At 49.9% G+C, this 19,352-nt stretch overlaps 1 protein-coding gene across 1 annotated transcript in view; it reads right to left on the bottom strand.

The window, feature by feature from the left end:
- Window positions 1–19,352, bottom strand: part of LOC121282858 (ADP-ribosylation factor GTPase-activating protein 2-like) — a 40,079-nt gene that overhangs the window by 20,261 nt on the left and 466 nt on the right. Inside the window, exon 2 of the mRNA XM_041196673.1 lies at window positions 10,754–10,804. Coding sequence (XP_041052607.1) covers window positions 10,754–10,804 — 51 coding nt within the window. The remainder of the gene's footprint in view (window positions 1–10,753; window positions 10,805–19,352) is intronic.

Raw genomic sequence — 19,352 nt, 5'->3', positions numbered from 1 at the left:
CAAAAAAGCAGTCACATTGCTGGGAGTGTACTATAGGCCCCAAACAGCTAGACAGAAATAGAAGAGCAAACATGTAGGCAAATTTCAGAGAATTGTAAAAATAATAGAGTAGTAATAGTGGGGGACTTCAACTTCCCCAACATTAACTGAGTTAGTCATAGTGTGATAGGTTTAGAGGGAGCGGAATTCTTAAAATGCATCCAGGAAAGCTTTTTAAGCCAGTACGTAGTAGGTCCTACAAGAGAGAGGGCGGACCTAGGCTTCATTTTAGGGAATGAAGCCAGGCAAGTGGTAGAGCTATCAGTGGGGGAACATTTTGCAGATAGTGATTATAACTCCATTAGATTCAAGGTTGTTATGGAAAAGGACAAGGATGGGCCAGAAATCAGAGTTCTGAATTGGGGGAAGGCCAATTTTAATAAGACCAGATATGATTTGGCTGGAGTGGACTGGGAGCAGCTACTTTTAGGTAAATCTGCCTCAGAGCAGCGGGACTCATTCAAGAAGAAAATAGGGAGAGTACAGGGCCAACATATTCCAGTAAAGATAAAAGGTGGGACCAACAAATCCAGGGAACTCTGGATGTCGAGGAATATATAGGATTGGATAAAGAGGAAAAGGGAGGCTTATGGCAGATACCACTCAAAACAGCGGAAGCCCTAGAGGAGTACAGAATGTGTAGGGGGGAACTTAAAAAGGAAATTAGGAGAGCTAAAAGGGGGCATGAAAAAACATTGGCAGGTGAAATAAAGGAAAATCCAAAGTTATTTTACAAGTACATTAAGAGTAGGAGGATAACTAGGGAAAGAGTAGGGGTCATTAAGGGCCATAGTGGTAATTTGTGTGGAACCGGAAGACATAGGTAGGGTTCTAAATGAATTCCTTGTGTCAGTGTTCACAAGTGAGAGGAACGACGTGGGTATGGAAATCAGGCAGAAGGACTGTGATATAACTAAAGAAATTAGCATAGAAAGGGAGGAGGTTCTAAGTGGTCTGGCTGGCTTAAAAGTAGATAAATCTCATGGCCCGGATGAAATGTATCCCAGGCTGTTGAGTGAGGAAAGGGAGGAGATAACAGGGGTGCTGGCAATAATTTTCAATACCTCTATAGCCACAGGAGAGGTGCCAGAGGACTGGAGGACAACCAATGTGGTAGCCTTATTCAAGAAGGGAGGAAGGGATAAACCAGGGGACTACAGGCCAGTCAGTCTAACCTCAGTGGTGGAGAAACTATTGGAGGCAATTCTGAGGGACAGAGTTAATCTACACTTGGAGAGGCAGAGATTAATGAAGGACAGTCAGCATGGTTTTGTTAAGGGGAGGTCATGTCTGACCAATTTGATTGAATATTTCGAAGAGGTGACCAGGCGTGTAGATGAGGGAAATGCACTTGACGTAGCCTATTTGGACTTCAGCAAGGCTTTTGATAAGGTCCCGCATGGGAAACTGATTACGAAGGTAAGAGCCCATGGGATCCAAGGCAATTTGGCAAATTGGATTCAGAATTGGCTGAGTGGCAGGAAGCAGAAGGTGTTTTCGTGACTAGATGCCTGTGTCCAGTGGGGTTCCATAGAGGTCGATGCTGGGTCCTTTGCTGTTTGTGCTATGTAGGAGAGTTGATCAGTAAGTTCACGGATGACACGAAAATTGGTGGGGTGATAAATAGTGAGGAGGATAGCCTTAGATTACAGGAGGATATAGATGGGCTGATCAGTGGCAAATGGAATTTAATCCGGATAAATGTGAGGTGATGCACTTGGGCAGGACAAACAAGGCACAGGAATACACGATGAATGGTAGGACCGTGGGAAATACCGAGGATCAGAGGGACCTTGGTGTGCATGTCCACCGGTCCCTTAAGGTAGCGGGACAAGTAGATAAGGCTGTTAAGGCGGTATATGGCCTTTATTAGCCGAGGCATAGAATATAAGAGCAGGGATGTTATGCTGGAGCTGTATAAAACGCTGGTTAGGCCACAGCTAGAGTACTTTGTGCAGTTCTGGAATCCACATTATAGGAAGGATGTGATTGCACTTGAGAGACTGCAGAGGAGATTTACCAGGACGTTGTTTGGGCTGGAGAGTTTTAGTTATGAGGAGAGATTGGATAGACTGGAGTTATTTTCCCTGCAGCAAAGGAGATTGAGGGGGGGATATGATTGAGGTGTATAAAATTATGAGGGGCATAGATAGGGTAGACAGGAAGAAACTTTTCCCCTTGGTGGAGGGATCAATAACCAGGGGGCATAGATTTAAGGTAAGGGGCAGGTTTAGAGGGGATGTGAGGAAGAATTTTTTCACCCGGGGGTGGTGGGAATCTGGAACTCATTGCCTGAAGGGGTGATAGGGGCAGCAGCCCTCATAACATTTAAGAAGTATTTGGATGTGCACTTGCGATGCCATGGCATAGAAGGCTATGGGCCTAGTGCTGGAAAATGGGATTAGAATAGTTAGGTACTTGTTTGACCGGCGCAAACTCGATGGGCCGAAGGGCCTTTTTCTGTGCTGTAGACCTCTATGACTATGACTCTATAGGGGGTAACATATTGGCATGGGTCGAAGATCAGCTGGCTAACAGGAAGCAGAGTAGACATAAATGGGTCTTTTTCGGGTTGGCAAATGTAACGTAACGAGTGGTGTGCCACAGGGATCAATGCTGGGACCTCAACTGTTTACAATTTATATAAATGACATGGATGAAGGGATGGATGGGATGATTGCCAAATTTGTTGATGTCACTAAGGTAGGAAGGAAAGGAAGTTAAGAGGACAAAAGGAGGCTACAAAAAGGTATAGATAGGTTAAATGAGTAGGCAAAGATGTGGCAAATGGAGAATAATGTGGGAAAATGTGAAATTGTCCATTTTGGCAGGAAGAATAAAAGAGAAGCTTACTATCTAAATGGTGAGAGATTGCAGAGCTGAAGTGCAGAGGGGTCTGGGTGTCCAAGTGCATGAATCACAAAAGGTTAGCATGCAGGTACAACAAGTAATTAGGAAAGCTAATACAGTGTTATCATTTATTGTGAGGGGAATTGAATACAAAAGTAGATAAGTTATGCTTCAGTTGTACAGGGCACTTGTGAGACCACATCTGAAGTCTAAGGAAGGATGTAAATGCGTTGGAGGCAGTTCAGAAAAGGTTTACCAGACTAATACCAGGAATGGGTGGGTTGTCTTATGAGGAAAGGTTGGACAGACTAGGCTTGTATCAGCTGGAGTTTAGAAGAGTAAGAGACGACTTGATTGAAGCAGATAAGATCCTCGGGGTTCTTGACAGGGTGGATGTGGACAGGATGTTTCCTTTTGTGGGAGAATCTAGAACTAGGGGTCACTGTTTAAAAATAAGCAGTTGCCGCTTTAAAACAGAGATGAGGTGAAATGTTTTCTCTCAGAGGGTCGTGAGTCTTTGGAATACTCTTCCTGAGAAGGTGGTGGAAGCAGTGTCTTTTAAGGCAGAGGTGGATAGATTCTTGGTAAGCAAGGGGGTGATAAGGTTATTAGGGTGCAGATTTCAGGTTACTATCAGATTAGCCATGATCTTATTAAATGGTGGAGTAGGCTCGAGGGGCTGAATGGCCTATTCCTGTTCCTTGTTCCTGGGCATTAAATATTCCTCGGTACAAGGGATTTAAGAGAGGCAGGAAAGGAAGGAGTGGAAGTATTGTTTAAAGATGGTATTACAGTACTGAAGAGAGAGGATGTTCCAGAGGGGTCAAGGACGGAATCTCTCTGGCTAGAAGTAAGGAATGAAGAAAATGTGCAATAACATAGATCAATGTAGTACAAAGACCACCAATTAGTGGAAGGGATGTAGAGAAACAAATTTGCAAAGAAATTACAGAGAGATGCAAGAATTATAGAGTTATTTTAATACGGGACTGCAATTATCTAAATATAGGAATAATACAAAAGGACAAGAGGGGCGAGATTTCCTGGAATGTGTCCAAGATAATTTTCTGCAGCAGTACGTTTCCAGTCCAACAAGAGGACACACCCTTTTGGACCTGGTTCTGGGGAGTGAGTTGGCCCAAGTGGATGAAATGTCAGTGGGAGAGCCTCTCGGGGACAGTGACCATTGTATCATAAGGTTTAGGTTAATCATGGAAAAGGACAGAGAACAGTTCAGAGCAGGGATAATTAATTGGGGGAAAGCCAACTTTGATGGGATGAAAATGCATCTGAGTCAAGTGAGTTGGAATCAAATGGTGGCAGAAAGGGCCATGGCTGAACAATGGGCCACCTTCAAAGAAATAGTATTGCAGGCAATGTCAAGGTATATTCCCTTGAAGGGGAAAAGCAGGACAAATAAATCCAGAGCACCCTGGATGACGAGAGAGATAGAGGTAAAGATGAAAAAGAAGAAATGCGCATACAACAGGTGTCAGGTAGAAAATACAATAGAGAATCAGGCTGAAATTAGAAGGACCAGAGGGGAAGTGAAGAAACTAATAAGAAAAGCAAGGAGAGAACAAGAAGAGGCTGGCAGCGAACATAAAAGGAAATCTCAAGATCTTCTGTAAGCATGTAGATAATAAAAGGGTGGTAAAAGGAAGAGTTTGGCCGATTAGGGTTACAAAAGGGGCTTGCATGTGGAGGCAGGAGAAATAGCACAGGTGTTAAATGAGTCCTTTGCATCCGCCTTTACAAAGGAAGATGCTGTTACCCAGGCAAGGGTGAGAGAGGTGGTAACTGGTATGCTAGAAGAATTTACAATTGAGAAGGTGGTGTTGGAAGGGCTATATTTACTTAAAATAGATAAGATACCAGGACCAGGTGAAATACATCCAAGGATACTGAGGGAAGTGAGAGTGGAAAATGCAGAGGCACTAGTGATAGTCTTCCAATCTTCCTTAGACACAGGGGAGGTGCCAGGGGACTGGGGAATTGTGAATGTTACACCCTTGTTCAAAAAGGGGTGCAAGGATAAAGCCAGCAACTACAGACCAGTCAGTTTGATCTGAGTGGCACGGAAACTTCTGGAAACTATAATACGGGATAAAATCAATAATCACTGAGACAAGTGCAGGATAAGGAAAGCCAGCATGGGTTCATCAAGGGAAAATCATGTTTAGCTAACTTGGAGAGTTTTGAGGAGGTAACAGAGAAAGTTGATGAAGGAATTGCAGTTGATGTGGTGTATATGGATTTTCAAAAGGCATTTGATACAGTGCCACACAACAGACTTGTGAGCAAAATTCTAGGTCATGGAATAAAAGAGAAAGTAGGCACTTGGATAAGAAATTGGCTTAGTGACAGGAAACAGAGGGCAGGAGTTTTCCCCCCGTTGGGGGGGGTTGTGCAGAAATGGCCACAAGCGGGCGGGTTCCCAATTGATGCCCCGGGTCGGGAGCGCCCCGCCATTTTATGTGGATGGGCCAATTACGGCTGTGTGCTCCCTGTGCAGGCGGTGGCGGTGGGGGGGAGGATTCCCCGAGCCAGGAGTGTGCTCTTTCGTGCATGCATGCAAAACAACGCACAGATCTCCGTGAGGCTAAGTGCTGCCTCAGGGAGATTGGCTCAAGATTCAAAAGTTCGTCAAAGGCAGAAAAAAATACTCCTGACATGTCCCCTCATGTGCCACGGTCACATGAGCTGGGACATGTCCATTTCTTTTATTTAAACATTTTGTACAAATTCTAGAACCCACATGAAACCTCATCCCACTTGTGGATGAGGTTTCATGTTTTTTCTGAAGGCCGCCTGGGCTCTTCGCCTGCCCACCAACCTTAAAGTTGGACTGGCATCTCAGCTGATTGTTTTAATTGCTCATTAACTGGCCTTAATAGGCCTTTAACAGTTCGGCGGGCGCACGGCCGATTCGGCTGCACGACCGCTGAACTGACAACTTAAATGATGTGGGGTGACATTGGGACTTGCTGTTCCTGAAATAAATTGATGGCCTAGGCTGTGGTGTGCAGGGCATGATTTCAAAAATTGCAGATGATACGAAAATTGTCAACTGTGATGGGAATAGTCTTGAACTTCAAAAGGACATAGACAGTTAGTGGATTGGGCAGACAAGTGGCAGACGAGGGTTAACGCAGAGGAGTGTGAGATGATTCGTTTTGGCAGGAAAGATAGAGTGAGACAGTATAAAATAAAGGAGGTGCAGGAACAGAGGGACCTCGGTGTATACGTACATAGATCATTGAAGATGACAGTTAATAAAGCACTTAGTTGCATAGGCTTTATTAATAGCAGCAGTAAGTACAAGAGTTAGTTTGAACTTGTACAAGACACTATTTAGGCCTCATTTGGAGTACTGCGTCTAGTTCTGGGCACCATACTTGAGGAAGGACGTGAAGGCGTTGGAGAGAGTACACAGGAGATTCACAAGAATGATTCCCGGAATGAAGGTGCGTAGCTATGAGGAGAGATTGGAGAGGTTGGGACCCTTTTCCTTAGAGAGAAGGCGGCTGAGAGGAGACTTGATAGAGGTATTCAAGATCCTGAGGGGTATGGACATGCTAAATAGTGAGAAACTGTTCCCACTCAAGAGAACATTGAGAACTAAAGGGCACGGATTCAAAATAATTAGCAAAAGGAGTAAATGTGACGTGAGGAAAAACGTTTTTCACCCAGGGGATGGTTGGAGTCTGGAACAAACTTCCTGAAAGGGTGGTGGAGGCAGGTTTGATCAGGGTATTCAAAAGGGAATTGGATTGCTAGCTGAAAAGAGAGAATGTGCAAGGTTACAGGGATAAGGCAGGGGATCGGGACAGGGAGAAGACTCTTTCAGACGGCAAGTGCAGAGTCAAGGGGCCAAAATGTCTACTTCTGCCCTGTAAAGATTCTGTGATTGATCTTTGAAGGTGGAAGAACATATTGAGAGTGGTTAGCAAAGCATATGGGATCTTGAGCTATGTCAATAGAGGGATTGAATAGAAAAGCAGGGAAGTTACACTGAAATTTTATAAAGCTCTGGTTAGGTCACCACTAGAGTAAAGCATCTAGGTCACCACACTTTAGGAAGGATGTGACGGTCCTTGAGAGGGTTGCAGAAAAGATTTACCAGATGGTTCCTGGGATGAGGGATTTTAGTTACAAGGTTAGGTTGGAGAAACTGGGGTTGTTCTCCTTGGAGCAAAGGAGATTGAGGGGAGATTTGATAGAGGCGTATAAATTTATGACAGATTTGAATAAGTTAAACAAGGAAAAACTCTTCTCATTAGCTGATGGTACAAGGACGAGAGGACACAGATTTAAGGTTTTGGATAAGAGATGCAGGGGAATGTGAGGAAGAACTTTTTACACAGCGAATGGTAATGACCTGGAACTCTCTGTCTACAAGAGGGGTGGAAGTGGAGACGATGAATGATCTCAAAAGGATGGGGACTTGAGGAAAATAAACTTGCTGGGCCATGGGGAAAGAGGGAGAGAATGGGACTAAATGGACTACTCTACAGAGAGCTGGCACTGACTCAATGGGCTGAATGGCCTCCTTCTCTGCCATAATAACTTCATGACAATCATCACACAACACAGACTTAATACAGGACACACTGCGTGTGACACAGGCTCAATACAAGACAAACTGCACAAAACGCAAGCTCAATACAGGAAAAGCTACACAAACGCAAGCTCAATACAGGAAAAGCTACACAAACGCAAGCTCAACACAGGAAAAGCTACACAAACGCAAGCTCAACACAGGAAAAGCTACACAAACCGCAAGCTTAATACCGGACAAGCTGCACAAACCGCAAGCTTAATACCGGACAAGCTGCACAAAACACAGGCTCAATACAGGATAAGCTGCACAAAACTCGAGCACAATATAGGACAAGCTACACAAACGCAAGCTCAATACAGGAAAAGCTACATAAAACACAAGCTCAGTACTGGACAAGCTGCACAAAACACAGGCTCAATACAGGATAAGCTGCACAAAACTTGAGCTCAATATAGGGTAAGCTACACAAACGCAAGCTCAATACAGGAAAAGCTACATAAAACACAAGCTCAATACTGGACAAGCTACACAAAACACAGGCTCAATACAGGACAAGCTGCATAAAACGCAAGCTCAATACAGGACAAGCTGCAGTTAAATTGGGCTCACCATTGGGCAAATAGTACTACAATATACGGAATACAGAACAATCTATGTATCTAACTTGCTGGGATAGTGAGTCCCTCTCACAATACCCTCCCCCAGGAGAGGTGATGGCATAGCGGTATTGTCACTGGGCTAGTAATCCGGAGACCTGGGTTCAAATCCCACCAAGGCAGATTTTGGAAATTGAATTCAATAAAAATCTGGAATTAAAAGTTTAAAAACCATTGTTGATTGTTGTAAAAACCCATCTGGTTCACTAATGTCCTTTAGGGAAGGAAATGTGCCGTCCCTACATGGTCTAGCCTACATATGACTCCAGACCCACAGCAATGTGATTGACTTTTAAATGTCCCTGAAGAAGAGCAACTAAGGATGGGCAATAAATGCTGGCCCAGCCAGCGAAGCCCACAACCTGTGAATGAATTTTTAAAAAGTGAGTCCCTTCTTGACCTGCTGGGATAGTGAGCACCCCCCACCCCCAACACCCAACCTGCTGGAATAGGGAGACCCCTCTTAGCTGCTAAGATAGTGAGTCCCCATCTGATTTACTGGGAAGTAAGCAACCCCCCCCCCACCCGTCAATCTACTGGGATAATGGGCCCCCCACGCTGACCTGCTGGGATAGTGAGCCTGGCAGATGCCCCCGCCGCGGACCTGCTGGGATAGTGGTTCTTTCCCCTGTCGATGCTCAGAAACCAGAAGTGGCTTTTACTTCCCACCATTTTGAACTCCTGCTCTGGAAACCATACTCTTCCTTCTGGTTCCTGAACGCAGTAGGAATAAGCCAGTGTGGAGGTGGAGGGGGTGGATCCTGTTTAAGATGTACAGTGGAGGATCAGCACGGTTCCTTGTGCTTTGATGCTGATCTCACTCAGGACTCTGGCACAAACAACAGTTTAAGGAAGGCCCACAGATCCAAATCTCAACATGTCTCAGGATTCTCTCCTAGAATCTTACACAAAGGAGGTCATCCAACAGGGCTATCTGAAACAGCTATTTAATTAGTTCCACTCCCCTGCTCTTTCCCCAAAGCCTTTTTTTCTCCTTTTTAATTCATATCCAATTCCCTTTGCAATGTTATTACTGAATTTCCGTGTGGCATCTTTTGGGCAGTGTGCTGCAGGTCAGAACTCATCTTACCTCTGCTTCTTTGGTCAATCACCTTAAATCTGTCACCCCTGGTTACTGTCCTCCTGCGCTGGAACCAACTTCTCCTTATTCACTCAATTTAAACACCTTATGATATGAACACCTCTGTAAATCACAATAAACTCTTTCTCAACATTCCCTTAATAAAACCCATCAACCTTGTACCCTGAACACCCAATTCTCCCTCCTGAACTGATAATCAACCAGTTTCCTGTAACTATGTCAATTGGTCATTAATCAGCTTTTTTCTCAGTCTGTTCCATATCTGACCTGTGGGTGGAGAAGTTTGTTCCAAATTCGAAACCTGTCCAAAGTTTGTGAATCTTCTGTGTGCCGTGTGTTGTGTGTTGTTGCTGTCTGAATTAGACAGCTTCCATGGAAATTAAGGGAAAAGAATGCACATTTATATATCACCTTGGGGCATCCCAAATGTTGCTTGCAGGAGCTGTGCAGCTAATTTTCACACAGCAAGACCCCAAAAGTAGCAGTTAGGTATATGACTGGATAATCTGTTTTGATGATGTTGATTGAGGGGGAAATACTGGACAGACCACGAGGAACATAAGAAACAGGAGAAGTAGGCTCAATAGCAAAAACAGAATTACCTGGAAAAACTCAGGTCTGGCAGCATCGGCGGAGAAGAAAAGAGTTGACGTTTCGAGTCCTCATGACCCTTCATGAGTAAGCTCAATGGTCCATCAACACGATCCAACAATTAAAAGCCCTATTCTTAACTTACAACACAGACACAGGCCTTTTCACCCAACCAGTCAATGTCAGTGCTTATTCTATGGAGCAGTATCCCTATTCCCACATCCCTAACCTGTTCCTGTATGCCCTTATCCCCCTTTCTAAGGCCTATTCTAAAATGTTCACGTCTTGGCTTCAGTCACCAATTCTGCTCCTTGGCCTAAATCTCTTTCCTTTCACCTTACGCATCCGTGTCCTACATGTTGCTTCCTTGTCCTCAGTGCCTTCTGTTTTAGCCATCACCTCTCATTATTTACTGATCATGCTCAGCGTCTGGACAAGCTGAGCTTGTTCTCCGTACAGCAGAGGAAATTTAATGGAGGTGTTCAAAATAATGTTTTCTGCGGCTGGAGCTCAGTAACCAGAGGATACAGATGAGCGGTAAACGCAGATTCAATAGTCACCGGCAAAAGGAAATTGGATAAATCGTTGAAAAGGAGGAGTTTTCAGGGTAATGAGGGAAGAGCAGGTTAAATTGGATTAATTTGATAGTCCTTTCAAAGGACCAGCACAGGCACGAATGGCCTCCTTCTGTGCCCAGATTCTTTTATCCTCTATTTGCCTCAGTCTTTTCTGCAGTGAAATGAACTTTTAACATGGGATCGTTTCTTTCTAACTCAGTCTCTTGATCTCTCGTCTCTGGAGCTGCCCTGAGGTAAGCTGTACCAAACACTGGTCTGTATGGTGTCAGTATGGGAGGGGTGAGGTTCCAGCAGACACTGTACCCCAGAGAGAGAGAATCAGGCTGAACACTGCAGCACAGGGCAATGTGAAGAGTCATCTACTTCCACTCACTCTCTTCCTGGCTGTAGTCGGTTTCTTCTTCCCGATAATACTGGGCTTCACCTCTGGAAAAGAAGCACTGATTAGGAAACGGATCAATTGGGCAGCCAGAGGGTCCTGATCACTGCTCAGCTGCTTGTGACTCAAGCATTCGCAGACCCCAACTCTCACACCCCCACCCCTTGCATCGCCTGCCTGATTCCCAGCTCTTGCACACCCCCTCAGTTCTTGCACACCCCCCCCAGCTCTCGCACACCCACCCCTCAACACCTCCCCCACCCGATTCCCAGCTCTCGCACACACACACTCCCCCCCACATCCGGACCCTCAGCTCTCGCACACCCACCCCTCACATTGGCCATCCAATCTCCAGCTCTCGCACCCCCACACCCTCTTCCGGACCCCCTGCTCTAGCACCTCCACCCACCCTTTGGACCCCAGCTCTCGTACTCCCACTCTGGGTCCCCATCTCTCGCACACCACCGCCGCCACCCCTCACCTGAACCCCATGTTTGATTGGCCGTAGAGGGGGCACAGCTCTTGCAGAACAATCACCAGCAAGATAAGGAAATAGACAGAGATAGTGTTATGAAGCGGGGGGAGAGGTTAGAGAGCTCGTGAACGTGAGAGAGGCTGAGAGAATGAGAATGCAAAGCTGACCATTCAGTCTAACTGCTCTGTTCTAGTGTTTGTGCTGCACGAGACTCCCCGCACTTCATCTCACCCAATCAACATATCCTTCTATTCCTTTCTCCTTCTTGCCCTTACTGAGTTTTCCTTAAAAATATCAGTGCTATTCAGCTCAATAACTCATGAGAATGTTCCACGTTCCATCCAGCCTCCGGATAGAGAATTCTCCACTGGATTCGTTAGTGGCTATCTTATTTATGATCCCTAGTTTCAGTCCCCCTCGACAAGTGGGAATATCTTCTCTACATCTGCTCTTTAACAATCTTGAAGCCCTGTATCAGGTCACCCTTCAGCTTTTGGAGTCCAATCCTTTCAATCTTTCCTGATAGGTATAGCCTCTCAGTTCTAGTATCATTCTCATGAGTCTCTATATCCTTTTTATAAGATGGTGACCAAGCCTGTGAATGATAGCATAATGGCAATGTTAGGAGACCAGGGGGCTGGACCAAAGTTCTGAGGATGTGTTCAGGTCCCAGCATGGCAGCTGGGAGAAATTACATTCAATGAAGTAATAAATCAGGAATAAAAACCTACGGTCAGTAATGAAACTAATGGGATTGCTGTAAAACCTCATCTGGTTCACTAATGTCCTTTAGGGAAGGAAATCTGCTGTCCTTACCCGGTCTGGCTTACATGTGACTCCAGGTCCACAGCAATGTGGTTGACTCTTAACTGCCCTGTGAAAAGGCCGAGCAAGCCACTCAATTGTATCAAACCACCGCAGAAAAGTCAATAAGATAAACACTGGATGGATCATCCAGCACAGATCTAGGCACCAGAAGCGACAACAACACGCTCTGCCCGGTTGAGCCTGCAAAGTTCTCCTCACTAATGTTGGATTACACAGGGTACACAGCACAGAAACAGGCCATTTGGCCCAACCAGTGCATGCTGGGTATTTATGCTCCACTCGAGCCTCCTCCCATCTTTTCTCAACTAAATCCACCATCATAACCCTCTATTCCCTTCTCTCCCATATGCTTGTCCAGCTTCCTCTGAAATTGAATCCAAACTATTCTCTTTTGTTAATGTTATTCGTTATATTTCTCATTTCTAGGTGTCCTATTCTCTCCTTTAGTAAGGATTCCATTATTTTTCCTACCTTCGATGCTAAGCTGACTGGTCTATAATTCTCTGGAGATTTCTGCCTCCCTTCTTAAATATAGGAATTACATTAGCTCTCAGCCTGTTCTTTGGTCTCTAATGAGTTATTAAATGTGTATCATACCTGTCTCTGATATCTCTTCCCCAGATTCTTTCCAAACACATTGATGCAATCCACCCAGACCAGAGGTTAGAGAACAATTCATTTGAGTTTAGTTTAGTCAATACATCCCTTTTTTATTTTAAATACACTTATCTCATTACTCATTCAATGTCATGTCTACATATTCTAACTCCCTGCCAAATATCAAAGCAAAATCATTATTTAATATTTCTGCCATTTATCAATCTTTATCCTGTCTGTCACTTAATGGACATATTCCCATTACAGTTTTCCTTTTTTAATTGATCTGTCTGTAAAATATTTTACGATTTGTGCTATTTGATTTCAAAGCTCCTCTGACTTCCGAATGGTTTTTTTGACTTCTCACTTAATCTCTGTGTCTACACACCACTGCTGTCTACTTAACCTTTCGCTCTTTCCTAACCTTCAAACGTTCTCATCTGGCTTTATTCATCCACTTTCATTGCACTTTGGGAACTTGCAACAAAACTGGGAGAGCAGATCCACAGAGTAATCAAGAAACAGCCTGACATAGCCACACCTTACATCGAGGGGAGGCCATAGCTCAGTCACACCTTACCAGTGGGCCATAGCTCTGTCGCACCTGACTGGGGGAGGCCATAGCTCTGTCGCACCTTACTGGTGGTACCATAGCTCTGTCGCACCTTACTGTGGTGGCCATAGCTCTGTCGCACTTTACTGGGGGGCCATAGCTCTGTCGCACCTTACTGGGGGGACCATAGCTCTGTTGCACCTTACTGGGGGTAGGGGGGGGCCATAGCTCTCTCGCACCGTACTGGGGGTGGGGTGCCATAGCTCAGTCTCACCTTACTGGGGGACGGGGGGGCATAGCTCAATGCCACCTTACTGGGGGGGCCATAGCTCAGTCTCACCTTACTGGGGGGGGCCATAGCTCAGTCACACTTGGGTGGGGGTGGGGTTGGTGGTCCCATAGCTCTGTCGCACCTTACTGGGGGGGGGCATAGCTCTGTCGCACCTTACTGGGGGGGGAGGGGTGGCACAGCTCTGTCGCACCTTACTGGGGGGGGAGCCATAGATCTGTCGCACCTTACTGGGGGGCCACGGTCTGTCGCACCTTACTGAGGGGTGCCATAGCTCAGTCTCACCTTACTGGAGGGGGGGAGTCATAGATCAGTCTCACCTTACTGGGGCTGGCCATAGCTCAGTCACACCTGGGTGGGGTGGACTGATGCTCCCATAGCTGTCACACCTTACTGGGGGTCCACAGCTCTGTCGCACCTTAATAGGGGTGGGTGTGGGGCTGCGTGCGCCATAGCTCTCTCACACCTTACTTGGAGGGGGGGGGGGGGGGGCATATGTCTATCGCAACTAACTGGGGGGGGGGGGCCAATATCTCTGTCGCAACTTAAAGGTGGGGGGGCATAGCTCTGTCACACCTTACTGGGGGGGGCCATAGCTCAGTCACACCTGGGTGGGTGTGGGGGTCCCATAGCTCTGTCACACCTTACTAGGGGTGGGGTTGGGGGTGTCATAGCTCTGTCGCACCTTACTGGGGGGGGAGGCAATAGCTGAGTCACAGCTTACTAAGGGTGGGGTTGGGGGTGCCATACCTCTGTCACACCTTACTGGGGGGGGCCATAGCTCAGTGACACCTTACTGGGGGGGGCCATAGCTCAGTGACACCTTACTGGGGGGGGCCATAGCTCAGTCACACCTGGGTGGGGTGGACTGATGCTCCCATAGCTGTCACACCTTACTGGGGGTCCACAGCTCTGTCACACCTTACTTGGGGGGGTGGGGGGGGGGGGGGGGGGGGCGTATGTCTACCGCAACTTACTGGGGGGGGCCAATATCTCTGTCGCAACTTAAAGGTGGGGGGGCATAGCTCTGTCTCACCTTACTGGGTGGGGTGGGGGGGGGGGGCATAGCTCAGTCACACCTTACTAGGGGGCGCCATAGCTCAGCTCAGTCACACCTTGCTTGGGGGTGGGGGTGCCATAGTTATGTCACAACTTACTTGGGGTGGGGTTGGGGGTGGCAGCAGCATGGCTCTGTTGCACCTTACTGGGTGGGGTGGTGGGGGGGGTTGCATAGCTCAGTCACACCTTACTAGGGGGCGCCATAGCTCAGCTCTGTCACACCTCGCTTGGGCGTGGGGGTGCCATAGTTATGTCACAACTTACTGGGGGTGGCGGCAGCATAGCTCTGTCGCACCTTACTCGGGGGGGGACATAGCTCTGTCGCACCTTACTGGGGGGGGGGGGGGGGGGGGGGGAGGCGGATGCCACAGCTCTGTCACACCTTACTTGGGGGGGGGGGGGGGGGGGGGGGGGGTCATAGCTCTGTCGCACCTTACTGGGGGGGGGGCCATAGCTCAGTCACACCTGGGTGGGGCTGGGGGTGGGTGTGCGGGTGCCATTGCTCTGTCAAACCTTAGTTTGGGGGGGGGGGGGGCGGTGCTGGTGCATATGTCTGTTGCACCTTACTGGGGGTGTCCATAGCTCTGTCGCAACTTAATGGGGGTGCCATACATCTGTCGCACCTTACTGGGGGGTGCCATACCTCAGTCACACATGGGTGGGGATGGTGGTCCCTCAGCTCTGTCATACCTTACTGGGGTGCCATAGCTCAATCTCACCTTACTGGGGGGGGGGGCCACAGCTCAGTCACACCTGGGTGGGTGTGGGGGTCCCATAGCTCTGTCACACCTTACTAGGGGTGGGGTTGGGGGTGTCATAGCTCTGTCGCACCTTACTAGGGGTGGGGTTGGGGGTGTCATAGCTCTGTCGCACCTTACTGGGGTGGGAGGCCATAGCTCAGTCACAGCTTACTAAGGGTGGGGTTGGGGGTGCCATACCTCTGTCACACCTTACTGGGGTGGCAGGGGGGGTGCATAGCACTGTCGCACCTTGCTGGGTGGGGGGGGCCATAGCTCTGTCGCACCTTACTGGGGGTGGGGGTGGGGGGCCATAGCTCTGTCGCACCTTACCGGGGGTGCCATAGCTCTGTTGCACCTTACTAGGGGGGGGAGGGAGGGAGGGCATAGCTCTCTCGCACCTTACTGGGGGTGGGTTGCCATAGCTCAGTCTCACCTTACTGGGGGGGGGAGGGCCATAGCTCAATGACACCTTACTGGGAGAGCCATAACTCAGTCACACTTGGGTGGTGGTGGGGCTGGTGGTCCCATAGCTCTGTCACACCTTACTGGGGGGCCACAGCTCTGTCGCACCTTACTGGGGGTGGGGGGCCATACTCAGTCTCACCTTACTGTGGAGGGCCATAGATCAATGCCACCTTACTTGAGGGGGCATAGCTCTGTCGCACCTTACTGGGGGTGGGAGGCCATAGCTCTGTCGCACCTTACTGGGGGTGGGGGTGGGGCTGGGGGGCCAGAGCTCTGTCGCACCTTACTGGGGGGGGTGGGGCCATAGTTCTCTCGCACCTTACTGGGGGTGGCCATAGCTCAGTCACACATGGGTGGGGGTGGTGGTCCCACAGCTCTGTCACACCTTACTGGGGTGCCATAGCTCAATCTCACCTTACTGGGGGGGGCCATAGCTCAGTCACACCTGGGTGGGTGTGGGGGTCCCATAGCTCTGTCACACCTTACTGGGTGGGGGAGGCCATGGCTCAGTCGCACTTTACTGGGGGTGGGGTGGGGGCGCATAGTACCGTCGCACCTTACTTGGTGGGGGGCCATAGCTCTTGTCGCACCTTACTGGGGGTGCGGGTGGGATGCCATAGCTCTGTCGCACCTTACTGGGGGTGCCATAGCTCTGTTGCACGTTATTGGGGGTGGGGGGCCATAGCTCTGTCGCACCTTACGGGCAGGGGTGGGGGGCATAGCTCTCTCGCACCTTACTGGGGGTGGGGTGCCATAGCTCAGTCTCACCTTACTGGGGGGACCATAGCTCAGTCACACCTGGGTGGGGGTGGGGTTGGTGGTCCCATAGCTCTATCACACCTTACTGGGGGGCCACGGCTCTGTCGCATCTTACTGGGGGTGGGGTGCCATAGCTCAGTCTCACCTTACTGGGGGGCGGGGGGGCATAACTCAATGCCACCTTACTGGGTGGGGGGGCCATAGCTCAGTCTCACCTTACTGGGGGGGGCCATAGCTCTGTCACACTTGGGTGGGGGTGGGGTTGGTGGTCCCATAGCTCTATCACACCTTACTGGGGGCCCACAGCACTGTTACATCTTACTGGGGGTGGGGGTGGGGGTGGTGGTGTGGGTGCCATAGCTCTGTCACACCTTACTTGGTGGGGGGGGGGCATATGTCTGTCGCACCTTCCTTGGGGGGGGGGGGCATAGCTCTGTCGCACCTTACTGGGGGGGGTCTGTAGCTCTGTCGCACCTTACTGGGGGTGGGGTGCCATAGCTCAGTCACATCTTACTAGGGGACTGGTTGTGGCTGAGGTTGCCATAGCTCAGTCACACCTTACTGGGGGGGCCATAGCTCAGTCACACCTTACTGGGGGGGCCATAGCTCAGTCACACCTTACTGTGGGGGCCATAGCTCAGTCACACCTTACTGTGGGGCCATAGCTCAGTCACACCTTACTGTGGGGCCATAGCTCAGTCACACCTTACTGGGTGGGCCATAGCTCAGTCACACCTTACTGGGGGGGCCATAGCTCAGTCACACCTTACTGTGGGGCCATAGCTCAGTCACACCTTACTGTGGGGCCATAGCTCAGTCACACCTTACTGGGTGGGCCATAGCTCAGTCACACCTTACTGGGGGGGCCATAGCTCAGTCACACCTTACTGGGGGGGCCATAGCTCAGTCACACCTTACTGGGGGGGGGGGGCCATAGCTCTTGTCGCACTTTACTAGGGGTGGGGTGCCATAGCTCAGTCTCACCTGGGTGGGGGTGGGGTTGGTGGTCCCATAGCTCAGTCACACCTTACTGGGGGAGCCATAGCTCAGTCACACCTTACTGGGGGGGCCATAGCTCAGTCACACCTTACTGGGGGGGCCATAGCTCAGTCACACCTTACTGGGGGGGCCATAGCTCAGTCACACCTTACTGGGGGGGGCCATAGCTCAGTCACACCTTACTGGGGGGGCCATAGCTCAGTCACACCTTACTGGGGGGGCCATAGCTCAGTCACACCTTACTGGGGGGGCCATAGCTCAGTCACACCTTACTGGGGGGGCCATAGCTCAGTCACACCTTACTGGGGGGGCCATAGCTCAGTCACACCTTACTGGGGGGGCCATAGCTCAGTCACACCTTACTGGGGGGGGGGCCATAGCTCTTGTCGCACTTTACTAGGGGTGGGGTGCCATAGCTCAGTCTCACCTTACTGGGGGGGCCATAGCTCAGTCACACCTGGGTGGGGGTGGGGTTGGTGGTCCCATAGCTCAGTTGCACCTTACTGGGGGGCCACGGCTCTGTTGCACCTTACTGGGGGGGGCCATAGCTCAGTCTCACCTTACTGGGGGGGCCATAGCTCAGTCTCACTTTACTGGGGGGGCCATAGCTCAGTCTCACCTTACTGGGGGGGCCATAGCTCAGTCTCACTTTACTGGGGGGGCCATAGCTCAGTCTCACCTGGGTGGGGCTGGGTTTGGTGGTCCCATTGCTCTCTCGCACCTTACTGGGGGTGCAGTGCCATGGCTCTGTCACACCTTACTGGGGGGCCACGGCTCTGTCGCAACTTACTGGGGGTGGGGGGGTGCGGGTGCCATAGCTCTATCACACCTTACTTGGGGGGGGGGGGCAGGGGGGCATATGTCTGTCGCACCTTACTTGGGAGGGGGGGCATAGCTCTGCCGCACCTTACTGGGGGGGGAAAGCCATAGCTCTGTCACACCTTACTGGGGGGTGGGATTGGGGCTGGGGGTGACATAACGCTGTCACACCTTACTAGGGGGGTTATAGCTCTGTCGCACCTTACTAGGGGTGGAGTCGGGGGTGCCATAGCTCAGTTGCATCTTACAGGGGGGGGTGGGGTGCCATAGCACTGTCGCACCTTACTGGGGGGGGTCTGTAGCTCTGTCGCACCTTACTGGGGGGGGTCTGTAGCTCTGTCGCACCTTACTGGGGGTGGGGTGCCATAGCTCAGTCACATGTTACTAGGGGAGTGGTTGTGGCTGGGGTTGCCATAGCTCAGTCACACCTTACTGGGGGGGCCATAGCTCAGTCTCACCTGGGTGGGGGTGGGTTTGGTGGTCCCATAGCTCTCTCGCACCTTACTGGGGGTGCAGTGCCATAGCTCTGTCACACCTTACTGGGGGGCCACGGCTCTGTCGCAACTTACTGGGGGTGGGGGTGCGGGTGCCATAGCTCTATCACACCTTACTTGGGGGGGGGGGGGGGGGCAGGTGGGCATATGTCTGTCGCACCTTACTTGGGACTGGGGGCATAGCTCTGTCGCACCTTACTTGGGGGGGGGAAGCCATAGCTCTGTCACACCTTACTGGGGGGTGGGATTGGGGCTGGGGGTGACATAGCGCTGTCACACCTTACTAGGGGGGGTTATAGCTCTGTCGCACCTTACTAGGGGTGGAGTCGGGGGTGCCATAGCACTGTCGCACCTTGCTGGGGGGGGGGGTCTGTAGCTCTGTCGCACCTTACTGGGGGTGGGGTGCCATAGCTCAGTCACATGTTACTAGGGGACTGGTTGTGGCTGGGGTTGCCATAGCTCAGTCACACCTTACTGGGGGGGCCATAGCTCTGTCGCAACTTACTCGGGGGGGCG

Source organism: Carcharodon carcharias, chromosome 10 (assembly GCF_017639515.1).
Source record: "Carcharodon carcharias isolate sCarCar2 chromosome 10, sCarCar2.pri, whole genome shotgun sequence".
NCBI classification, from domain to species: Eukaryota; Metazoa; Chordata; class Chondrichthyes; order Lamniformes; family Lamnidae; genus Carcharodon; species Carcharodon carcharias.
This window is presented reverse-complemented; position numbering and strand designations above follow the sequence as displayed.